The sequence below is a fragment of the Gopherus evgoodei genome, chromosome 1 (genome assembly GCF_007399415.2).
Source record: "Gopherus evgoodei ecotype Sinaloan lineage chromosome 1, rGopEvg1_v1.p, whole genome shotgun sequence".
Lineage (NCBI taxonomy): Eukaryota > Metazoa > Chordata > Testudines > Testudinidae > Gopherus > Gopherus evgoodei.
The window spans coordinates 261,559,493-261,585,813 of NC_044322.1; the positions used below are offsets into that span (position 1 = coordinate 261,559,493).

Genomic DNA, 26,321 nt, shown 5'->3' on the forward strand with positions numbered 1-26,321 from the left:
ATATCCCAGATCCTCAGCTGGCATAAATCGGATGTTGCTTCATTGACTTCACTGATGCTGTGCCAAATTACATCAGCTGAGAATCTGGCTCCATGCGTTTAATCTTTTTAAATCTCTTTTTCTACACTCTTATGTATGTATCTATGTTCTAGAAAGAGACAATTCTCAACTTTTCTCCCCTCTTATGGGTAGTTAAGATGTGCAGTTGGGACAAACAGGCATTGGGCCGGTTAAATCATAAACTAGGGTGACCAGATGTCCCGATTTTACAGGGACAGTCCTGATTTTTGGGGTCTTTTACTTATATAGGCTCCTATTACCTCCCACCCCTTGTCCTGATTTTTCACATTTGCTGTCTAGTCACCGTAATCACAAACAGAGGAACAGCCATTCCATGTTTCTACAGGAAGAGAAAACAAGTAGCAAGGCCGAGGAAAGCGCAGACACAAGAAGTGCCATTGTTTTATTATTGATATGACATACAGCAGGTGCTTTCTGGAGCAAATAAAAAGACCTGACTAGAGCTGATTAGGAAATGAATTTTATTTACCACATTCAAACTTCAAAAAAAAAAAAAAAGTTTTACTGGATTTTTCAGATTTTCAATGAAACCCTGAAAAATTTCAGCAGAAATGGAGATTTTCTCACATTTTGTCAAAAATTTGTTTTTGTCTAAAAGTTTTTGATGCGTTCTAGATCTGACATATTCCATTCCCTGAAAATCTAAACAGTCCCGTTTAAGAAATGATGCAATGAATCAGAGTAATAAAAAATGACCCTTATTTGGGAAAGCACAAGCTAGTGCTTACTTCAATAGGAACCCTTTCTTGCATTAGGGCCAGTGCGAGGGGAAAGAGGAAGGACAAGAGTTACAGTGATAAGATTGGGCACTGACGCTACTCAGTTCTGGTATGTGCACATCTCAGTAGTAATTTAATTTATGTGTTTTAAAACAATATATTTGAAAATCATTTCCTCTTTGGGGCCTTGAACCTACACTGGAGAGGTTACTGGGAGTTTTCCCATTAACTTCAATAGGAGCAGGATCAAGCCCTTACATTCCTGCTAGACGTTGGGTTCAGGATCTGTTTCAAGAGATGCCTGAAATGCTGAAAAGCCTGCAGCTCCCTGCTTTGCCTTAGGTATTTGTGGCCTCATGACCTCTGCAAAGACAAACACAAAGCCCTGACTTAGCATCTTTGTAGCTAGAAAAACAAACAAAGACCTTTTCTGTTTGCATTTCAGATGTATGTAAGTGCTAAGCACTATTAGTATTTTATATCATTTTAAGGCTACACATTCATGGCCGAGTTCTGCCTGCTTTAATCACACGAGTAGGTCTTGAAGTCAATGGGAGCTCTGGCTGCTCAATGCCTTTGAAAATCAGGCCACTTATTTAGGTGTCTAAATATGGACAAAAGCCATGTCTACATCTAAAATTTTGCAGCGCTGGTTGTTACAGCTGTATTAGTACAGCTGTATAGGGCCAGCGCTGCAGAGTGGCCACACTTACAGCAACCAGCGCTGCAAGTGGTGTTGGATGTCGCCACACTGCAGCGCTGTTGGGCGGCTTCAAGGGGGGTTCGGGGAACGCGAGAGCAAACCGGGAAAGGAGACCAGCTTCGCCGCGGTTTGCTCTCGCGTTCCCCGAACCCCCCTGCAAACCGCAGGGAAGGAGACCTGCTTGCTCGGGGGTTCGGGGAACGAGAGAGCAAACCGGGAAAGGAGACCAGCTTCGCCGCGGTTTGCTCTCGCGTTCCCCGAACCCCCCTGCAAACCGCAGGGAAGGAGACCTGCTTGCTCGGGGGTTCGGGGAACGAGAGAGCAAACCAGGAAAGGAGACCAGCTTCGCCGCGGTTTGCTCTCGCGTTCCCCGAACCACCCTGCAAACCGCAGGGAAGAAGACCTGCTTGCTCGGGGAACGCGAGAGCAAACCGCGGCGAAGCTGGTCTCCTTTCCCGGTTTGCTCTCGCGTTCCCCAAACCACCCTGCAAACCGCAGGGAACGAGACCTGCTTGCTCGGGGTTCCGGGAACGCGAGAGCAAGCCGGGGAAGGAGACCAGCTTGATTACCAGAGGCTTCCTCCTTCCACGGTGGTCAAGAAAAGCGCTGGTAAGTGTCTACATTGGATTACCAGCGCTGGATCCTCTACACCCGAGACAAAACGGGAGTGCGGCCAGCGCTGCAAACAGGGAGTTGCAGCGCTGGTGATGCCCTGCAGATGTGTACACCTTCAAAGTTGCAGCGCTGTAACTCCCTCACCAGCGCTGCAACTTTCTGATGTAGACAAGCCCTTAGTCAAGTTGGAAAATATTAGCCTCAACCTTACTGCATCCCACTTTTTTCCCATCTGAACATGGGGATATTTACCTGCAGAACCTCAAACAAATGAGGGAGGATTATTAACTAATTAATGTTTGTTAAATGCTGTGTATTTCTGTAATATCTTCCACCTGAGGTTTTCAAAGTGTTATTATTTAACATTTGTTGTTTTACCTCACTTAATGGTTGTAAGGGGCTTTGGAGGCCTCGGGCACTACATACTTGTGACATAGTATGAAAACTGCCCTAGCTTTGTCAATGTGAATCATAATTACACTGAGTGATGGGGAACCTTACGGTAGTTTTTTACTGTGTTTGCCTACCTACTAATTCACAGAAGTCTGATGCAGCAGTGGAAAGACTCCCATGGAAGTCACTGGATCAGGCCCATAATTTGGAATCTACAGTAGGGTGACTTGCCTACTTTTCTTATTTTTTTATTTTTAAAGCATTTCAGTTCTCCTTAAAAGTTGGACTGTTCACTCTATGGCACGTTTGATCATGCTGCATGCATGAGGCAACGTTATCTTTCAGCCCATAGGGCTGCACAGCATGCAAAGCCACAAATATGAGGAAAGATTAGGGAGGACCAACCCACCTGATAGTCTCTATTTGTAGCATGGAAATTCACACTGATCCCTTTTAACATAAACATAAATGTGAGGAAATGAACATTTGATTAAACTAAACACACAGGTCTTTTACATCCAGGATCCTAATTTAAAGCACAGTCACTTCCATACAGAAAATAGAAGCTGGAGGAGGAATTATTTAATTTAATCATCTGGCTCTTATGTGACACTGTGAATGTCTGCTGAGAGAAGGGGAGAAAAACCCTCCTCTTTATTCTAGTAACTACCGAGGAACACTTCCATGGCAGGAAAGATTAAGTCCTGCATGAAGTACAGTACATAATGTGCTTTGGACTAGTGACGTGCCCTTCGGACAGACCTACCCCGGTTTTATAATTCTCTCATTGAGACTTTTGGACCTCTGGCAGCCATTTCTCCTGTTTTGGTTCCTCCCTGCCTCCCTCCTGCTGGGATACTTCACCATTCAGAATTTCTGCCACCCAAGTAGAAATTTTGATAGTGTCAGACAAGCTTAGCGAGAGACTCTTAATCTCTGCAGACTCAGGCAAGCCTAGGGAGAGAACTGAAGTGACTTCCCAGGTTGTATGAGAATGTTTAAAGGATGCCAGAAATAGGCTGTCCCTATACTCTGTTACTCTGACCCACTACAAGCATAATGGCCAATGATTGTCTCCAGTATTCAGCTATCTGGAATTCAACAGTTTTTCTAGGAGTAAAGGAAACAGTTTATGGAAAAGAACTATTCTCCCTCCCCCCCCCCCAAGTTAAAAAAATGCCAGTGGACAGAGGACAAATTCTAAAACCCACCTGATTGGGCACTCTCCAGTTATAATAAAGTCCTTATACAACAAGGGCCAAATCCTGCCACCTCCTCCATGGCTGGGGAAGACTCCAGAAACAGGCGAACCTTCCTTTATCTCTTTCTCTCAACATTTGGTTATTCTGTCTTAGTATATGGGGGAGTACTTGTGCCCAAGAAAATCTGTCCTTCAAACCAGGAGGCTGGTGCCTCCAGACATTCCTGTGTGGTTGAAGCCAGACTTGGTTTATAGAATTTCTTTCTCCTCTTTTGGTTTGTAACTTGCCTCTGACCTGCAGTAGAATAAACCAACCTAAAGACTCTCTCTCCTCTCTTCTGATTACTTTAGATTGTACTTTATTCTGCATTCATTCACCCATAGGTGTGGATGGTAAACTAGGTGTTTAGGAATTTCTGCCTGTTTTTGTTAGGGATCCATGCATATGTGTTTGTTTTTCTGTTACAGAAAAATCTTTGTATCTCATTGAATATTTCCATTTGAACTATCAGGCTGCAATGACCTTTTCCTACAGTACAAAGGCAGCATGCTGTAGGTAACTCTTGTCCATCCTCCATCAAGAACTGGAGGTTTTGAGTCCAAGGAAAGCCTAGTTGACTCCAGATGGAGTTAAAGCTCCTGTAAATTTAGACCTTCTGGCTTCATCAGGATTGTTACACCAACTTAGACTCCCACTGGACTGCCATATAAATACTTACTTAGTGTTACACTTATACCAATACAACTGCAGGACTTCAGTGGATTTACACCTGTGTAGCTGAGAGAATTTGGCTCTTAGACACCCACTCACTTGTCAGTGTGTAACTTATATGCCAACCATACACATCACCTCTGAATTTGGTCCACTGATTGTGCACCTGAGTAGGCCTATGCCAGTGTTACTCGTGTGACAATGAACAAGAGAGGGGCATAACAAGGAAAGCAACTAAAACAAGAGTGTAAGAAGGTGTGAGTTACAGCAGGCTACAGCTTACTTTCGTCTATACCTTTTTAAACCTTCTTCTAGCTCCTTGGAGTGTAAATTACACCAGCTCATGCTTACCCCCTTACTGAGGTGTAGTTGACTATAAGAAGGTATGAGAATGTTTAAGGGTAAAAGCTAGAAGCTGAGACTGGATGACAGGGGATGGATCACTTGATAATTGTCTGTTCACTCCCTCTGAAGCATCTGGCACCGGCCACTGCTGGAAGACAAGATACTGGTCTGTGTGGACCATTGCTCTGCTCCAGTGCAGCCATTCTTATGTCCTCATTCACTTTTTTTAATGCTTTGCATTTTGTTGTGACTGATTTTGATTTTAACACCCCTGTATCTAAATCATAGCATAAATCAGAAGTCCAGCCTGTCATATGTCCTATGACGGATTAAATTTATTGGATGGAGGCAAGAATACTTGTGGCAGTCATTACACTCTGAATCACTTTGGCTACTGCATAGAGTTTTTTAACCCTATGCTGTAGCTGTAATGAAGGCAAATAATTTGTTTTTTCTCCTCCCACAATAGTATCTATGTAGAGCTGCTGAGTTTTTCCAGATGGGTGACAGCATGTTGAATCAGGGCCACCCAGAGGATTCAGGGGCCTGGGGTCTTTGGCGGCGGGCTCCCCACCCTGCTTTGTAGGTAATTTGGTGGCAGGGGGGTCCTTCTGCTCCGGGAGCCGAAGTGCCCCAAAGACCCGTGGCGGGCACCCCCGCTGCCGAATTACCGCCGAAGACTCAGCACTTCAGCGGCGGGTCCCGCTTCGGCGGTAATTCAGCGGCGGGGGGTCCTTCCGCCCTAGAGCGGAAGGACCCCTGTGCCACCGAATTGCCGACGATGACCCGGAGCGGAAGAAGCTCCAGGGGCCTTGGCCCCGCGAGAGTTTTCCGGGACCCCCAGAGCAAGTGAAGGATCCCGCTCCGGGGGCCCCAAAAAACTCTCGGGGGGCCTGGGGCAAATTGCCCCACTTGCCCCCCCTCTGGGCGGCCCTGTGTTGAATCCAGACCATATCCACTGGGAAACAAAATCAAACATTTCTTGCTATGAGGAAGTTTCTGTTTCCTGTAGCAAACACTATTGATTAAATTCTTTCTGTATAGGGCAACTCCAAGGTGGCAGATCTGAGCTTACAGTCTTCCCTGGTCAAGTCACCCCCAGTTTCACTCCTTGAGACATTGAATGTTGTAGGAGGGCTTTGGTGTAGGACTTAACAGACATTCAAGTACTTCAGTGTGGCTAGTAAAGTCTAGCAAGGGGCAAGCTGCTTCCATCAAGCAAGCAGTTGTTAGGCTTAGGCTCAAGAAGCTATCTTAATTCATTGATATGCACACTAAGTGCCATCTCTGCTCTAGCCACGCCTGTCTTGATAAGGTTATTTAAAAGGTTGTAGAGGGGCAGCTCTAACATTATCTGGTGTTCTTAGGTTTCTTTGACCCGTGTCAGTCTGGTTATGGCACATAGACGATTCTGGTGGTGGTGAGGGATTATCTGCTACTAGCAGTGAGCAATGGTCAAGTGCCCAGGCCGATTCTTTGATCTATTAACAGCTTTTGAGCCATATGATCAAGAAATGTTGTTCATGTATTTGTGGACCTTGGCTGTGGTGGATAGGATTGCTGTTCAGCAATTTTGCTCTCTCTTTTCTAAGAGGTCCTCGAGGTTGACGCTTACTTATTGCTTACGTACCTGAATTTCTGTCACCCTCCTATCCAGCATTTATTGGGAGGACAGTAAATCAGTTTGGTCTGACCCACATGGTGCTGTCTCCTGCCGTCCCAGGGCCTGACCAAGAGAGGCGTTTGAGTGACCATAAGATGGCTCAAATTCATTCCAGACAAGATGGAGGGGTTGCTGCATGACAGGAGAAACATACACAGCCTATGCAAGGGCAGCATTTGCCTCCATTACTGTGAGGTGTGTCCACCCTTTGTCAGGTAGATTTGCTGTTTGGTAGTGCTTCCCTAGCCATTTACTGCTGGATTCACAGTCAGTGCTGGTGGACAGAACTGCTGTTTTATTGGACAAGTGACCTGATCTCTCTGATGTGAACCTCACCACAGTCATGCATGCCCCTGTGACCTCAAATTTGGATTGGTACCCTTCTGGACTCCTCCAAAGCTGCAGCAGAGGAGACTGTCAAGTTATTCAGCAGTGTTAGTTATAAGGAATATATTATCTCTGGCCTCTGGAGTCTTCACTGGCTTCCAGTTCAATTCCTGATGCAGTTCACTCTGTATATTTTGTTGCATAAAATTCTATCTGATTTTAGTTCTTGCTTTCTACCCCAAGTATTGTCATGACAGTTAAGATCAGCTGAGGGGCTTTGTTCACAGACTGTACCCAGATTTGATAATCTGTAGTTTGGCAAAATGGCATTGCCAGTAGAGGGCCCTTAGCTTTGGGCCAGCAGAGTCTGACTAAGTGCTATCTATAGGTGAGCACCTGAGAAACTGTCATTGTGGCCGCCCGTGTTGCAAAGTTTGGTTAACCCAGATATATCTGTACATAAGTAATTATACAATACAATACTATATACAACACATACAATAATAATAAATACTATAAATAGATGTTATATGTATGTATGTCTTAGTGTGTGCGTACATGCGCATGTAGTAAGTCATGGAGCTACAGTGATTTACATGAGCTACGGATCTGGCCAACAGTTCCCAATGGATATATCTCATAAAAACACAGTAGGCACTTACTGGCCCCTTATTTGCCTTCTCAATAGAGAGGACAAATCCTGAATGAATCCTGGTGACTGAATTACCCTCTCACTTCTAGAGAGGTCCTTCCAAGTCATGATGGAGACACATTGGTAGGGCAGCGTGAGAAATTTGTAGGGCATCTGCTGTGCTTGTGTAGACAAAGAGAAGACTTGAGTTTCCACTGCTGTTAATCCAGTTTCTTAAACCAGTGCTAAATTCCCTTTCATTTTGTTTTTTCCAAATCCTATTGGTTGCACTGTGTCCACTTTTCCACAGACTAGAACTGCTGATCTATATGTAAGGAGTCTATTTGTTTTCACTAGTATTTAGGAGTCCTGCCGCTATGCTTACTGCATGTTTGTATTGCCATTAAGAAGAGATTTATTTAGGAATTTACTTTTTTTCTAGTAGCTCTCAATATGCTTTCCAAAAAGAAATAAGGTTCAAGCCCTACCCTGAGGATCTTACAATCTAAAGTCAGATTGAGGTTGTGGGGATAAGTGCATGTCTGTTAAAGACCCTCAGTCCACAAGCTGATCTGTACATGCAGACTCCTGTGCCCATGTGGAGCTTCACTGAAGGTGCAGAGAGTGGAGAAGTCTGCATGAGTGGAACAGTTTTCAGCATCCAGAGCTTAGATTGCATTAGTGCCCAGAATGTGTTATCTGTTTACATGGCCCTCAGCACTGTATTGTCTGACCCCTTTGCAATCATTCATGAACTTTATCCTCACAACAGCCCTGTAAGGCAGGGAAGAACCATCTCCATTTTACTGATTGGGAACTGAAGCACGGGATTACATTCATTTCTAAAAAAAGAACAGGAGTACTTGTGGCACCTTAGAGACTAACAAATTTGTTTGAGCATAAGCTTTCGTCATTTCTAAGTTAGTAAGGAAAAGATATAAAAACACTGTGAAAACTATTGACGTAAATCTTTGTGTAAGGCAATGGTCACAACATTAAAATGTCTGGTGTTTTATTACATGCAGCGTGGTACCTCCTTTTTTCCTGCATTCTCCAAAAAGGAATCTATTTCTGGACTAAAACATACCCAGCACTGAGTAACATTCAATGTACAGATGTGCTACACAGGGGCTTCAAGTGGCATTTTAGCATGGCAACCCACCACTCTCTCAGACATGCCTGCCAATATTTGAAAGTGACAATTAAGGATATTTGGAGAGAAAAGCATATTTCAATGCCTTCAAAATGTAGTGAGTAAAAGAGTTTTTTGAGAGAAGGAGTCGAAAAACAAATGGAAAATATTTTGTTAAAAATATATCAGGAATGTCCCTCCTAAACAAGGATGTTTGGCTTTGGGGACGACACCCAGTCCAAGATCAGACCGTGCACACAGCTGCTGAAGTAAATTCAGCTACTTTGAAGTTAGAAGCATGGAAATGCCAACAATTATGTATCATCTGACATGTGAATTCACTGAGGTGCAGGTGAAAGTTGAGCTCACACTCTGCTGCTGTTGCCCTGGCTCTTTTTTCGTACGTAAACATAACCAGTTTTCTTCCATGGAAAATCATCTGTAGGTGTTTCTTTATTTTGTTTTCTGAACTGCTAATTCCCTAAAGAAACTGAGGCTATTTGAAATAGCATCCAAAATTCAGGAGATAATCAGTAAAAAACAAATATTAGCTTTTGTAAAACCTGGGAATTTTTCATTAAAAATTGGTAAAAAACACAAAACAAAGGGCCTTAAATATATGTGTATCAAAGTGTAGGCTTCTTTGCTTAATCACAGAGAGGCAGGATGATCTTGTGGTGAAGGCACTGAATTTGGACTTGGGAGATCTGAGTTCATTTCCCGGCTCTGCCACAGACTTCCTATGTGACCCTGGGCAAGTCACTTAATCTCTCTGTGCCTCAATTATTTGTCTGCAAAATGGGGCTAATAATATTCCTTCCTGCCCATTCTTTGTTTGTCTTGTCTGTTTAAACTGTCAGCACTTACTGTCTGTTTGCCCAACACCTAGCACGGTGAGGCCCCAGTCTTGTTTTGCGGCTGTAGGCACTATAGTAATAGAAATAACAACAATACATGATTATTGCTGAAGTAAAGGACAAAATGCACATTGTATTGACTAGAGGTGAGACAGCTTTTAACATAAGAGAAGAGTGGTAGCCCTATTTGAATAACTGACATGGCCTCTCTTCCTCTATTTCTCTTCAGAAATATGAGTGTAATAGAACTTATCTCCCTCATAGAAGGATCTGTCAGAGTTTGTGCAGCCCTTGGAAAATCTGAAGTGGCACAGTGCTCTCTTAACTCTGAATAAAAGGGATGTTTTAACCTGGCCATGCGTTCTCATTTTATTGTAGATATTGTCTGCATACCATCTGGAATTGTTCTCTGCTTAGTATTTTTAGTATGTAACATACATTTTCACATGAAAATTCAATAAAATATGCATTATATATGGAAGCTGATGTAGTAAATGAAGAACGGACAGAATCCAGTTCCTGTTGTGAACCTCAGAGGCCCCAAATCTTCACAGGTTTAGTCTAGCCTGGCTTAAGTTCCTCTTGCCAATGTTCTCCATGTCAGATTTCGGAAGAGACAAGAGCTTTTAATGTAAACTGTACTCAGCTTTACTGGGGATCTTCTTAGATGTACTTTCTCTGCCCTCTGCTGACAGAACTGAATAATGACATGTATGATCTCCGTGAGTTTTCCAAGACAAGAAATGGTGGGAGAAATGTTCCCTCTCTCTCTGTTGTAGGCAGGGGCAGCTCTAGACCGGCAGAGCACCCCCCGCAGCATGCCGCCCCAAGCATGCGCTTGACGTGCTGGGGCCTGGAGCCGCTCCTGATTGTAGGGCTGGAGCTTTGTTATTTGTTTGTTCTATTATTGTCCCTGTTGGCTCCTTTGTAGAATGTAAATTCATCGGGACCAGAGTCGTGTTTGTTTATATGATGCTTTCTGTCACTGAATGTATACTTTCAGGGTTATATAAATTAGGCCCAAATCAAGGTCTGCTACACAAAGAGCAAATAAACAGGGTTTGCACAAGAGATCACCATGGGAGGAAACTGAATTCACCCTCCCACACACACTACTAGGGTCCATTGGAATAGCACAAGTTGTTGCCACTGTGAGGAATTTTATAGTAAAGGTCCCACTGGGCACACTTTGGGCCCACCCTCAAATGCCACAACCTTGCCACGGAGAAACTCACTACAGAGCACCATTCCAGGGGGCATTGATCAGTAGTCTCCAAGGTAGCTTCTCCACAGCCTGCAGCTCCAGCAGTTTCCAGCACTTAATTATCTCTTTCTTCCTTTCTCCCAGGATGTCCCTGACTACCAAAATATCCAAGAGCTCCCTTACCTGGATATGGTGATTGCAGAGACATTGCGCATGTACCCACCTGCATTCAGGTATACCTTTTCCCTCCTGCTCCTAGAAAGTACATCATTAGATAAATATGTGGAAATCTGTTTGTAAGCCCCATGCTCTTGGCCTCCATGCAGCTAAGCTATCAGTACTGCGCGTGCACTTAACAGATACAATGGGGCCAAATGAATGAAGACTGGCTAAGGTTGGTCTACTTAATGCACCCTTTTCAAGGCCAGCTGGTCAAGAGTCTCTTTTCACTGTTCTTTGAGTCCCCCTAGCCCAGGGGAAGCAGTATCTTTGAAGCAGACTAGCTTAGGGAAGTTAGATGGTTCTTCTTTGCTCGGCTTCAGAGACCTGAGTACAGAATTTATGTAGCCTACTGGCTGAGTAGGCCAGTCACCCCATTAAACCCCTGATCTTCTGAAGATTGTGCATGTCCCTTGCTGTATTCAAAAACATGAATTGTACTATGTGCTATGTATTGCTCATTATGTAGTATAACATTCTGCCCTAATACTGTACTATACCATTACAGCTAACTCTAGTGCCCCCATCCAGAGGGTATTAGAAATTTTCCTTAACTGATGCTAAAATATTTTCCCAGGGAGCTTAGAAGTGTTTATTTCGAAAAGGTGGAGGGGAATAAAGAAATTAGCAAACTGTGTAAGATCACAAAACTGTAGCAGAACACAAGTCTCAGCTCTCAGGGTGGGATTTTCAAAAGCAAACCAGCGTTAAGTAAACTCTGCTTCTATTGAAGTCAATGATAAAGCTTCCCTTGATTTCAGTGGGAGTAGAGTTAGGCCAACGCTGAGCACTTTGGAAAATCCCACTCTACGGTAACAAGTACCTTAAAATAGAATATCTGAAAATTAACCCCTCTTTTACTTATCCCCCAAGGGCAGGATCTTCCAAGATTTTCTGTGGAGTTGCACAGGGTTATAAGGGTTAATTATGCTTGCTCATAAATGACAAGATTTTACTCTGAAATCCGTGATATATAAATGGAAGTTCCTGTGCCTGTTAACCATCAGGGACATTTGAATATCAACTCTATCTGAAACACTGGGAAACAATCAATGTTTGTCAGATGAGAAACAGAATTAGAAGAGAAGGAAGTTATTTTGGAGCTCCCATTGGTGTCATTTGTGGTTGTTCCTGATCTCTATCTAAGGCCCAGTGCATTGCAAAGATGTCAGTTACATAAGACAAGAATACTGCTGTATTCCAGAGTACAAAGAAATAGTGAAAATTCAATAGCGAACAAAATAATTTTACTACTGTGAGTGAGAGAGATTTTAAAACAATCTGAATAAACATTGAACTTCATTCTGCAGAGATGGTGGTCCAGTATCCTATTCACCAATATCCTATTCACTTTTCAGCAAAAGGGAGGACTTGACAATATTTTTCTCAAGGCTTTGGTTCTTAGTTATCAATTTTTATTTAATTTTGTGTGAGAGAGAACATAATGCTGTGAATAGTGCCAAAGTGTCAGTCCTAGAGACTGGAATCTTCTATTTATTCACTAAATAGGTACAGGGTAGGCACCAGTAATCATAGATACAGTAATCATAGATCATAGATAGGTCACTACTGACCTGGAGGAAACATTTTTTAGGGCTGAGATAACAGTTCGGCCTCCAGGGTCCATGCCGTCTTTGGTTTCTGCTGAGACTGTTCATATATTATTATTTGTATTACTGAACCACCTACAGGCCCCAGTCGAGATCAGGGCCTTATTTTGCTTGGCACCGTTCACACATATAGTGAGAAAGAGGCCTACACACCAAATGGACAAAACGGACGAAGGATGAAGGAAAGACGTATTACTCCCATTTTACACTTGGGAGATTGAGGCACTGAACGATGAAGGATAAAATTTTCAGAAGCACATAAGTCTCATTTTCACACAAGATTTAGGGAGCTAGGCACTTTTGAATTTTTTACCCTTCATCTTTTATTGCTTGAAATTCAATTGGACTTAGGAATCTAAGTCACCTAGGGTAAAAATTTGCAAAAGCACTTACGTGGCTTGTGCAAGGTGATGCAAGAGGTTTGTAACAAAACCAGGAATTAAACCCCGATCTCGAGTGCTAGGCTAGCGCGTTAACTAAAAGACCATCCTTTCTCTCTCATGAGGGAGCCAGTTCTGGTAGCAGTTTCTGTGATTTCCAGTGGCTAATTAAAGGAGACCATCACGCTAATGTAACATGTAGGATACCGAACAGCCATCAGGTGATAGTGCACAATAGGAGCTGGGGCCTCTGGCTGCTATGGTAATAGAAACATTAAATTACTCATAAAAACCTCCCTTCAAAGAACATTGTGAAGGGTTGCAAGGTCAAGCTTTCAAAAGTTAGGAAATGCCAGAATTAAGTTAACCTTTAATCTGGCCCCCTTATGATGGTCTCTACTGATGTGACCACATGCTATTTTTTCCACAGGACCCCTGCCTCATTTGGTGCACAGGATGGACTGTGCTCACTTAGTGAGCAGCTATTCAGTCTTTTCTTTCATTCCTCATCGTTCAGTGTGCGGCCCCAGGTCTCATTTACTGCACACTATTCAAACTGTGCTCTGAAAATGGAATTATTAATTCCCTCCTGGGTTTTTCTATGAGCTCATCACTGTATAGCCGAGAGAGTCACAGACATTAATTAATTAATTTTCACAACACCCCTGTGAGGTGAGGTGAGAGAATGGCATTGTCCCCCTGAAGCACAAAGAGATTAAGTTCAAAAGCGTCCATTAACTTGCCATGCCTGAGTGATTTTTTTTTTCCAGCATGCTTAGCGTTACACAGCACTTAGTGTTCAAGCCCTGCTCCTATTGACTGCAGTTGCAGCTGAGCGCTCAACACTTCTGGAAATCATAGAATATCAGGGTTGGAAGGTACCTCAGGAGGTCATCTAGTCCAACCCCCTGCTCAAAGCCAGACCATCCCCCAACAGATTTTTGCCCTGATCCCTAAGTGGCCCCCTCAAGGATTGAGCTCACAACCCTGGGTTTAGCAGGCTAATGTTCAAACCACTGAGCTATCCCGCTCTGCTGTGGTGGGAGCCACACATCACTGACTCTGGCGGAGGTTTCAGAATGGGAGACAAACCTATTTGGGAGCCAATTGTACAACATCAGACCCAGGATATCAGGTTGGGTACCCAGAAAATAAGTAACATAACAGTTAGTGACCAACTCTGAAAAGTTTGATATAAGGGAAGGGACTTGTCTAGAATTCTGTGGCAGAGGCAGGGATAGAATCCAGTTCTCCAGAGCATCATTCAACTGCCCTATGCATAAGACAATCGTTTCTCTTCCTGCAATCCTATCTCATTCACTACACATCTTCTAGCTTCTGCAACAAATGAAGGAGGCATCCTACAGACAACAGCCTCCTTCATACAACCCCAATTCATTTCCAGAGAATGAGGGCAAGGGTCCTGTGAAAAAAGTACTATGGCATCATTAATGAAAGGCTGTATCAGGGGCGCTGGAACAATTTGTATAGTGGGGGTGCTGAGAGCCATTGAACCAAACTGCAAACACTGGATATGATGGAAACCCCTTCAAGTCAGGGGGTGCTGAAGCACTCCCCACACCCCTTGTCCCAGCCCCTATAGGTTGTATCATAATTCATATGTATAAGGAGGCAAAATTAAGGTTGCACAGGCACCTTAATACTGGATTTCCTGACTTTGACTTTGCAGCATTAATTTTTTCTGTAAGTAATTTCCTATGTTTATAAAAAAGCAAACTGAAGAAAAAAAAACACCCCAGAAATTCCATCATGTAGCATCATACTGATACCCACATCGACCATCATCATTGCTAGAACCTTTAGATCCACTGCTAGGGTTGCCAGCTGTCTAATCACATAAACCCAAACACCTTTACCACGCCCCCTGCCCCACCCCTTCTCTGAGTTCTCACTCCCACTCTGAGGCCCCACCCCACTCACTCCCCTCTCCCTCCATCGCTCACCCTCCCCCACCCTCACTCACTTTCACCAGGCTGGTGCAGAGGGTTGGGGTGTAGTAGGGGTTGTGGGCTCTGGGATGGGACCGAGGGGTCGGAGTGTGGGAGGGGGCTCCAGGCTCAGTCTGGGGCAAGGGGTTGGGGTGCAGGAGAGGGTGTGGGGTGCAGGCTTCAGCTGGGAGGTGCTTACCTGAGGTGGCTCCCAGTCAGCAGCATGGCAGAGCTAAGGCAGGCTCCATGCCCATGCCCCATGCTCCATGCCCAGGCCCCGCGCTGCTCCCAGAAGCAGCCAGCATGTCCCCTCAGCCCCTGGGAGCTGCGGAGTCGGCACTCAGGGTGCACAGAGACACTCCTCCCCGCACTGGGAGCAGCATGGCCCCACTGCTCCGCTGGATTTTTAGCACCTAAAATCTTCCAGTTTGGCTTTAGTAGCCTCTGGGAGATAAGGGCTGATTCTGGAAGACTCCCAGCAAAACCAGGAGGGTTGGCAATCCTATCCACTGCTCAGACCTTTGCCTCCTGAACTGAGTAACTGGTTGATAGCAGTAGTAGGTTGCCATTCTGTCTGTGGACCATCACTAGAGGGGAGTGAGACATTTTGCCGGTGGGCTTCATAGATATTTGCTGACAACAGAGGAATGGTGAGGCTCAGAATGGAATGTCTGGCTCCGTCTCAGGCTCTGGAGGGCAGTGTGTTCTCGTGGGCACAGACTCTTCTGCCCACTTCCCCCGAGTCTTGATCCCTTCTGCCCTATTCCCTCCCCAGTTCTCTCTCTTCCCCAGTCCTGACTCCTCATTCTAATTCCATTCTCCTTACCCAGACAGTTCAGGTTCTTATCCAAATCCCACTCTCCTTGCCCAGCCAATCATAGTTTTCCCCTCTGGAGTCTCCACTCCACTCCACTCCCCCACCACCCCACCCTTCCAGTCTCCTTGCCCAGCCATTCCCACTTTCCTAGTCCCCAGTCTTCTTGCCCAGACTGTACCAATTCACTACTGCCTGCTCTGCTCGGTCTCCCAGCCCCCTTGGCCTCCAGTTCCTACCTCTCCCTTCAACCACATTTGCCATCCCCACTGGTTCTCAGTCTCTGTTCTCAGGCTCCTTGTCCAGTCCCATTGTCCCCATCACCAGCTCCTTGTCCCAGTCTCTTTCCCCCACATCTTGGCTCCTCATCAGATCTGTCCCCTCCACCCCACTGATTCTGTCTCCTTGCACAGCTAGTCCCAATCTGTCCTAAATCTTCATTTGATCGGTCTCCCCTATTTTGCTGCCAGTCCCAGTCTGCTTGCCCAGCCAGTTTCCAATCTCTCTACCCCAGTTCAAGTTTCCATCTCCCCTTTTCGTGTCCACCAACCTCCAGTACCAGTCACCCCCACCCCTCCAGGTTCCTTGTCTCACTCTGCTCCCCTCACCTCTGCATCCCCTCCCCTGGTCTAGTTTTTATCCCCTCTGCTTTCAAATGAGGGTGCTTCCTCCCATTCATTGCCTGAGCACAACCGGGAGGCATTGAGAGCCCTAGAGAGACATGCTCCCTGTTCTCAGTTGGTGTCTGGAGCCAGCCTGTAGCAGCTCAGGGTTACAATTGCAGAAAAAGTCTTGCTCAGGACTAGAATGGCAAGTGCAGACAGAATTTTTGCAGATGTTTAGCTATTAAACTCTAGCAAGTTTCTAAAAACTGCAATTTTTCAAAGGCTTATAACTTGGCCAATTTTCACAAAGACAGCAGCAATACAGTCCTGATACAAAGGGCAACCTCTCCCAAATTTCAGTCCCTTCAGGCGCTTCCTAAAGAAAACATCACCAGAATTTTTTAATGTGGGCAGAACAATATATTTTCCCCTTAGCCTCGTTCTCAGAAACGATACTATTTTGGCTGAAATTTTCTCAAATTTCAGCTTGAGGCAGATACCTGGCATGGGTAATTAGAGTACAAATGGAAAGTTTGACAAAGTTATAAGCAAATGAAAACAGGATCTAATAATGGGAAGTGTCAGGCAACCTTAATACTAGTGCTACCAGACTCACCTATAGCAGCAACAGTTACCAATTTGGGATGAAGTCTAGCGCTGCAAGGATCCAGATTTCATTTGCAGTTCCCTGAAAAGTCCATGTTCTCTATTTTTATGAAGATGATTGTAAACGCTCTTTGTGCAGCAAGCAACTGCAGCTCTGCTTATCTACCAGTGACCACTGTGGTGGGTTGGATCACAGAAACCCCTTTGGGGCTGCCAACTGATGTGCCAAGACTATTTCTGCCCCTGCTTTCCCTGCCAGCTTGGGACTCCAGAACCCTACATGGTTGTTCCAGACACACTTGTTGGCCACAAACACAGACCCAGGTCTGAACCACATCCCACAGACTGCAAGCTTAACTGAAAGCAGCTTAAGAAATGTTCCTGTCTTTAACACTCAGATGCCCAACTCCCAGTGGGGTCCAAACCCCAAATAAATCCGTTTTACCCTGTATAAAGCTTATACAGGGTAAACTCATAAATAGTTCGCCCTCTATAACACTGATAGAGAGAGATGCACAGCTGTTTGCCCCCCCTAGGTATTAATACATACTCTGGGTTAATTAATAAGTAAAAAGTGATTTTATTAAATACAAAAAGTAAGATTTAAGTAGTTCCAAGTAGTAACAGACAGAACAAAGTGAATTACCAAGCACAATAAAATATAACACGCAAGTCTATGCCTAATACAGTAAGAAAACTGAAAACAGATAAAACCTCACCCTCAGATGTTTCAATAAGCTTCTATCACAGACTGGACGCCTTCCTAGTCTGGGCACAATCCTTTCCCCTGGTACAGCCCTTGTTCCAGCTCAGGTGGTAGCTAGGGGATTTCTCATGATTGCAGCCCCTTTGTTCTGCTCCACCCACTTATATATCTTTTGCATAAGGCGGGAATCCTTTGTCCCTTTCTGGGTTCCCACCCCTCCTTCTAAATGGAAAAGCACCAGGTTAAAGATGGATTCCAGTTCAGGTGACATGATCACATGTCACTGTAAGACTTCATTACCCATTTGCCAGCACACACTATACAGGAAGACTTACAGGTAAAACACACCCACCTGCAGACAATTGTCCTGGTTAATGGGAGCCATCAAGATTCCAAACCTCCATTAATGGCCCACACTTTGCATAATTACAATAGGCCCTCAGAGTTACATTTCGTATTCCTAGTTTCAAATTCAAGAGCGATACATTTATACAAATAGGAGGAACCTACTCAGTAGATTATAAGCTTTGTAATGATACCTTACAAGAGATCTTTTGCATGAAGCATATTCCAGTTACATTATATTCACACTCATTAGCATATTTTCATAAAATCATATAGAGTGCAACATCACAACCACCATCTTGCTTCCTTAATCATTGTAAGACCAGCAGAGATGATTTATTCTATGGCTGCTTTCAACACCCTGCTTTTGTACTTTTATTCTCACTCATTGGGGGTCGGTGACATTTAACTGTTGCAGGTTCACTCGGGAGACGTCGAAGGACTGCGTAGTGATGGGACAGCATATTCCAGCTGGCGCTGTAATAGAAATTGCAGTTGGACCTCTGCATTATAACCCTGAGTTCTGGCCAGAACCTGAGAAATTCATCCCTGAGAGGTATGTGGGATAATGCTCATCCACCGTTGGCCTTATTTAGACCATTTAGAACAAAGTCCTGCCTTACATGCTGTTTCCTGTGTGGCTAATAAAAAAGAGCACAGTGTGCGTAAGCACTTTGCTCCCAGGATGCTGATCCCATGCACTGGAAATGCATTCAGTGTATGGATATTCAAATGAACACACCAAGCAACCCCCTTTGCTGCATAATTCCTGAACCCAACACAGCCCCAGAAATCAGCTGTTAACGTGGAGTGGATAGACACCATATCCAGCATCACCTCCACCTAAATAGTTGGCTACTGGTAGATGAGTCTTAAATAAGAAGCAATGCCATGTCTGTGGTTGCCTACCTGGCATGGGTATAACCTGTTCCTGTTCAAATGCTGCTACTTTGGCCACTCCTGGATATAGAAATTCTGAAGAAAACTAGGCTGCTCATTGTATTTATTTGCATGTAATTACCCAGAATTCTCCTCCAGCCCATGGCTGTTTCAGAGCAGCCTTTCTGTCTGAGATCTTGGAACAGTCTGGGTGTGCTGCTAGGTACTTAATCCTGTACCTGAAGCCAATGGGAGCTTTGTCTTAAGGGGAGCAGGATAGGATTCCAAGTTCTTCATCCTGTTTGCAGGACAGACTTTGTCACGCTTTTCTCACTTTCAAACTGAGTCTTAACTGTGTTCTGCTTGTATAACAACTGCATGGAGAAGAGACTATCCTGCAGCTGCAGAGGTTAGCAGACAAAAAGTGCTCTTGGAATTATTGCAGATCTAATTCTATGCAGAAGCACAGTTTTGCTTAGTGGACACGGCTGTAAGACCTACATCTCAAGTTGCCATCTTGTGAAAGTTCTAATACAAAGTGCTAGCCTCTCAAACACACTGGATGTGATGCATACATTCTAAGACTAACTCTGAACTATACATATAAGTGAGTTTGTATAGAGGAATACTCTTGGAACAGTCCATCCTGTATACTAGTTGTCTGTTTTCTATGTCTTAGCCCATAAAGAGGGGCAGCACCAGGGTCAGAACATAAGAACAGCCACACTGGGTTAGACCAAAAGTCCATCTAGCCCAATATCCTGTCTTCCGACAGTGGCCAATGCCAGATGTCCCAGAGGGAATGAACAGAACAAGTAATTATCAAGTGATCTATCCCCTGTCGCCCATTCCCAGCTTCTGGCAGAGACTAGAGACAGGATACCTGCCCATGTTGGTTATTAGCCACTGATGGACCTATCCTCCAGGAATTTACTAGTTCTTTTTTGAACCCTGTTATAGTCTTGGCCTTCACAACATCCTCTGGCAAAGAGTTCCACAAGTTGACTGTGTGTTGTGTGAAAAAATGTTTCCTTTTGTTTGTTTTAAACCTGCTGCCTATTAAACCTTTCAGGAGAAAGGAGCATTTGTGTTGTATTCTCAGAAACTGATGAGCGGTCTGCCAATGATTTTTCTAGTGGCAGATGTCATGTCTGGGTCTTCCATTGAACCATATAATCTACCCCAGCTTCTGGAAGTGTTTAGTAAGTGGTGCTTTAAAGGAAAGTGTTTGGGGGATGGGAACTATAATGCACTCGACTAGATGTGCAGTGCTGTGCATGGTGAAGCTGAGGCAAATTTCTTTCTTCACTTCTTCCTGAAGCAGGAGGTATCAATTACCCATAGACTCACCTTAGTTTGCATAGGTTGCCAGTATTGTTAGTGGTCATAAAATTAGGCCTCTCAAAAAAATAAAATAAAAAATAAACTCCGGTATTTTTCTCTCTGACCTTCTGCTTGTGAACCATCCTCAGACTGATTATGTTGCATGAAAAAGAATGTATTAGCTCTAAATTTATTGTCCTTAGTCTTGTATTATGGGATGTACAAAAAAATGGGGAGACTGGCCAGTTTTCACTACACATGGCTTAATTCTGAATACCTCGATCAAGTCTTTTCAGTCCTGAGGCAGGAGGTGTCTCTTACTATGTGTACAGTACTTAAGACAATAGATCCCACTCTCTCTTTGAGGCCTTTAGGTGCTACCATTAATACAAACAGCACATGATGATTTGCCTTTCCAGGCTAGGTAATCTCAGTCTTGAAATAGCCTTCCAAAGCTCTCAGCATATTTAAGTCCTGCTGTGTTCATGGCCTTTCTCTGGACCTTTCCAGACCCAAGCGCAGGGGCTGCAACTGTGGCTGGTCCTTGCACAGAGTATGCAAGTGGAAGGGAGGCTTGTTGCCCTCCCCCGCCTCCCCCCCACACACCTTGCACCAGTGCAAGTGCCCTTACAGGTATGTAGCTGGCATTAGGGCAGTTCTGTGCTGGCACAGCAGCCTATGACTCCCAACTGTAAGGGAGAGCCTGGCCCAGTCAGAGCAGATATTGTACAATAGCACCTCTTGAAATGTTGTTGCTTTTCTAGAAATTTCATAGATTCTAAGGGCAGGAGGCCCTAGATTTCAGCTGGATTGCTGAGTGCACTGAACCCAATCCTTTGTCTGGCTAAAACTCCTAATCCAGACCAGCTGCTTTTCTGGAAGGCAAGACTGCAAAGGATAGAGTTTCCACCACATCCCTTGGTAGTTTGTTCCAAAGGTTACTCCTCCTCGCAGTTAAAAAATTGTGCCTTTTTTCTAATATGTATTTCTAATGTTTTATTAGGTATTTTAAAATAATTAATACCCTGTCCTCTTCTGGATGACTGCCACCTTAGTCCTCACTAGCAATTGAATTGGGCACCTCCAAAATTAAGAGGATGCGTGCCTTCAGTTTGAGCTAAAAGCCTAAATCTTCTACTTCCTCTATGGATGGAGCACACATAAAACAGGGAAACATCTGTGCGATAAGAGCCTTCTTCCTCAGCCAATCAGATCCCTGCTTTCATATTCCTGTTTTTCTCATTGTTTGTCCTGAAGAGAATCCCAGGCAGGCACTGTCAATTTACATTGCTTTTGCAATGCAGAGGCAGCATTCTTGCTCATTCTAGATCAGGGTTCATTAGTTTGCTCTTGGCATATGCAGGCAGTAATTTCGCCATTAGTTTATGCATAGGGTCTGGGTCGCTATAACCCCTGAATGAGTGTTTCATAGTTTCCTCAGATAATGAGTGTCTAGTGAGGGCAGTTCATTAAAGACAGACTTTTAAAAATGAAAAAGAAAGTCTGTTTGTCATGCTGGGAGAACTACTCATTGACAAAGGATGTTTTAGTTTAGAGAAGAATTTGCTAATGGTCCCCTTGAGAATTGTTTACTGAGAACAATTTAAATCCAGCTTTCTCAAGATGGGAGTAGAAAATCACATCAGTATGAAAACTGTTTCTTGAGCTGGTTTCTAATTTACCCACCTTGCAGGTTCACCGTGGAGGCCAAACTGCAGCAGCATCCCTTTGCATACCTCCCATTTGGGGCAGGACCTCGCAGCTGCATTGGCATGAGAATGGCTTTGCTGGAGATCAAGATGACCCTGCTCCGGATCTTGCAGAAATTCAGATTTGAAACCAGTCCCAAGACCCAGGTTTGTATATATGGAAACTTACACTACACCTCTAAACTCTCTTGTAAACTGACGTACTGTTCTATAGAGGGACAGTGATGTGTCATAGTGCAGTCATGGGAAAAAACTAACAGGTACATGTGTATAATAAAAGGGACAGCAGTCCTGAATCACATTACTTTAATCAAAATATAATCTGAGTCGTCATTTAGCAAATAAAACAAACTTCTATAAACCATAGAGCCTACAGACCAGATCCTCCACCAGTGTAAACAGCCTATGTCAGTTTACACCAGTGTGTTTATCAGAGTACATTGGTACTTCTGGGTGTGCACCTACTGTACATTTAATAGCTCTAGTGCTTACAGCAGTTTATTTTATTTAGATTTGTAAGATACCTGGGCATCCATTGTCTAACCCTCTAGGTGTAAATTATTTTTACCATTATACTGCCAACAACAAAGGACATTTTACAACTTCCACAACGTCTCTATAAGTTAATCTCATAAAGGAAGCTGAAAACATCATCAATTTGTACTTGTGAATCTTTTACACGCACGTGGGCATGCACACAGTGTGTGAAAGAGAGTAAATGTATAAAATATGCCATTTATTTTCTCTTTTTCAGATTCCTTTGCAGTTGACATCTGTATCGTCATTAGCACCAAAAAACGGAGTCTATGTTAAGATAGTACCTCGATAGAGCAAAAACCCCATTCTGAAAGTCTCCAAGGAGGTGATCCATTGCTCAGTGGCTCGCTGATAGATTGGGGGTAACATTTTCAAAAGTACTTAAGTGACTTGAGAGCCTAAATCTCATTGAAAGTGTGGGCCAAAATCCTGCTGACTTTCAGTGAGACTCAGCCTCCTAAGTCACTTTTGAAAGTGGGACTTAAGTACTTTGGAAAGTTTTACCCAAGCACATTACTGTGAATTGTCTCCGAAAAAGCCTCTCACTTTTCATCAGCCTTAGTGGTCATAGCAGGGCCCACTTCATTTTACTTATCTACATGGAAGTTTGTCCAGGCTCCAATGTGACAATCTTAGCAGTCTGAACTTCCTCACCTTCAGCAGATTTCTATATGATGTTGAATGATAGCTTGTTAGCTAACACCTTTTAACAACAGACCTTTAAATCCCACTCTCAGTAAACTCTGAAAGGCAACGTGTGTAGTTCTAACAGCAATGACTAGAAATCGGGACACCTGGGTCCTACTCTGAACTCTGCCATTGACTGATCTTGAGCAGAGAGCCTAGCCTCACTGTATCTGTCAAATGAAGATAATGCTTACTCACCTTTTGTAAAGCGCCTTGAGACATTTGGATGAAATGTGCTAGTATTATTATCTAACTGTTGTTACAATGGATTTAAAAATAATGGTAAATGTCTGTACAGCACTTAAGTTCCTATAAGAAAGACCAGACCAAAGAATGTTATAGACTGCTATTAAGTTTTGTATGTTACTGAATAGTATTTAGAATATACAAGTTTGAAGGGTTTAGGAGGACTTGGGGAATTTTAGGGTTGACCTGAAGATAGTGGCACAGCAGTAGTTTTCCCAGCATGGCATGACACTTCTCCTTGCTATGCATTTCAGTTGGCTCTACTCTTGGTCAGTTCATTGGGTCAAAGGAAATGAAGGAGGTTGCATGGGCTAGTGCTTAAAGCCAAGGATTGGGAGCCAGGAACCTCATTTCCAATAGCTACACTAACTCCTTAGGTGACCCTGCAGCAAGTCACTTCACAAACCTGTGCCTCACTCAACCAACATGGGTGAATGCTAGGCCCAGAGGCTGCCTGCATGTCTTCACAGCCAAAGCAAAGGCAGCACTTACTTGATTCTTCAGGACCATTTGCCCACTGCCTCTGCAGTAGCTAAAAGCAATTTGTCCATGTTTGGAATTTTTCCATATTTGCACATATGGAGAAAATGGTCTCTTCTGCTGCATATTTGGAGGGGTGCATGATATCCAAATAGAGGCAGAAAGTTTACTCCATGCCCAACCCTGGGGAGGAAATTGAGAAAGGAACAAAGTTGTCATAGGCCCAAGTTTTTGTGTGTGTCCCTGTTGCTGGCCCCTGGGTCCTTGGTGGGCTAGTGGAGTGTCATGGAGCATCCTTCACACTAGCTGCAGCATGGTTAGAATTCCCACCAGCTTCTACTGCTATCTTAACCCTCAATGACTGTGGCTCAGATCCTCAAAGATATTCCACTGATTGATTTCAATGGAAGTCAAAGAGCCTAAACACCTTTGAGGATGTGGGCACTTGTCCCTTCCTAGGCAGACTGGCAGCACCAATTACATTACAAGTCATTAGAGGAAGTTCTACCCACTGAAGAAGGTAGGTCTCAGTTGGAGAGGGGGGTGATAAGAGGCAGCCTTCCAAGTTTGGGAGGGAGATGTATATTATTTTCTTTAAACATAGGGCCCTACTTTTGTTTTCTCTTGTTCATGATCTCAGCGCGCAGTGGAAAGAAGGAGGTCGGCGAAGTTTATTCATTTTGCCAAAAACGTTATTTCCTCCACTGTGAAATTAAATTTCCTCAAGTTTCATCCAGCTGAGCACTCATGAGTACTTTTAGCAAAAGTTCACTGGGCTTTTTTAAACTTAACTTCAGATTGCCCTTTAAAAAATAACACTTGTTGCTAGTTGACATGTAGGGGAGGAAGGGAAAGCCACACTGGCTCTCTTTGGGATTTGATCTTCTGCTGCAGTAGCTTCAGCTGAGCCAGGAACCCTTCTTTCCTAAAGCTATACTAGAGGAAACAGCATCTCTCTTGCATGGTAGACACAAAAACAGCTGCAGTATCTTTTTCTGCTGCCGCGTGAAAGTTCTCTGTAGATAAGGTACAAATGATATTGAGTAAGGAGCTCTATTATAATACTGCTGCTGCTCCATGATTTCCATCTACAGTTTCTTGCTTGCATACGACACATTGAGACTGGGATGATTGGCACATGCTGCTTTCATCTCTTGCTTATCATTGTGACCACACTTTTAAAATTCATGCTCTCATCTTCCTTACCAAGGCTTGTGTTGATTTCTGTGGCGGAATTTTCTTCTAGCTTGAGTTCTAGAGTAGTAACTGTGGATTATAGGCCTGATAGTTAATGCTCCAGCCTTGCCATGCTGGAGTTTAAATGACTCAATGTGCCTATGAAATGAGATATTGAGTTAATGGTCTTATCGAAAAAGATGCAGCATGTACCTCTATGTACAATTTTGCCTCATTTTTTCAATAGCATATTATTTGTGGTTGTGATTCTAAATTATACCTGTAAACTGGAATAGTGTAGGGTAGTCTCATTAAAGATTTCCCCCCTCTATTTAACGTAAAGAAAAAGTGTTTGTCCTTTACTGTGTTCTTGCTATCTACATCAGAAAGTCAGCCTCCAGGTTTTCTCCCAACAGTGTTCTGCTTCCCCCACCCATGGACTAGTAGGTCCTCCCTTTCTTCATTTTTAAACACACACTTTAAAGCCTAACCCCTCTTAGTTATACACTTTACCAAATCACCTATTTATTGCCATATTTATCCAAGGGACTGAAGCTACCACAACGTGTCCACTGGAATTTTAAAAATACTGTAAGCAAACAGATCAGCATAACTGATATGGTGTACTGGGTTCTAAGGCATGGAAACAGGCATCACTGAAGGGACGGGAGTTCTCAGATACTTATAACTGATATGTATATTTTCATTCAGAGCCACTCAGATGCAGGTTAATGACTTAACTAACAATACAGTGACTGTCCTGCAGGACTTTTCAGCTACTATGTTAATACCAGCTTGCCCGTTCCTGAATACAGGGCTGATTGCAAAGGAAGTTAAGTGCCAGCTGTAGTGTGGCAACTAGAAGGTTGAGCGGGAAAGAAGATGCTTCGGGACAAATTAAGAGTCTTGCACCCCACTGCTTCCTTTTAAATGGTAGTTGCTGGCCTGGCAACCACGAACTTCATTATACAACAGCACTTAATGATCCTCACTCCACCACCGATGAAGCATAGTGGGGAGATGAGCTCATCTTTGCCATCGAACTATACCCTGGGGGTCTGAAAAGGGATAATAAATGACACTGCAAGCTGCCCTTCTGATGTTGCTCCCTCCCCTCACAGAGATGAGGTACAGGAAGCTGTCATTCCCTCAAGGCAGCTTTTCCAATCCCGTCTGCCCCTTTTCTGGAAAAGGGGATGAGGGGAGAACAGCAACCTGCCTCTAAAGCTGAACTTCCTGTCAAGACACATGATAAGAGGAGGTGAAGCAGGGAAACAGCAGCTTGGCTGCCAAAGCCTGCAGCTGAACCTGTTGCTGGGACACGTTGTTGAGCTGATTTGTTAGAAGTTTGGAACTTCTCCTCCCCAGCAGAGAAGCCCAGCTGCACTGGCTGCTGCTGTGAAGGTAGATAGCATGGGGCCCCCGCCTCCTGAAGTTCTGCTAGAGCAGCAGTGGGCAAAACTTTTG

General features: G+C 44.0%; 1 protein-coding gene across 1 annotated transcript in view; it reads left to right on the plus strand.

Annotated features, from left to right (window-relative positions):
• Positions 1–25,188, plus strand: part of TBXAS1 (thromboxane A synthase 1) — a 355,058-nt gene extending 329,870 nt beyond the window's left edge. Inside the window, exons 11-14 of the mRNA XM_030544287.1 lie at positions 10,728–10,816; positions 18,236–18,373; positions 21,713–21,875; positions 22,483–25,188. Of these exons, the coding sequence (XP_030400147.1) occupies positions 10,728–10,816; positions 18,236–18,373; positions 21,713–21,875; positions 22,483–22,557 (465 nt within the window). The 3' untranslated portion in view covers positions 22,558–25,188. The remainder of the gene's footprint in view (positions 1–10,727; positions 10,817–18,235; positions 18,374–21,712; positions 21,876–22,482) is intronic.
• Positions 25,189–26,321: the final 1,133 nt, after the last annotated feature.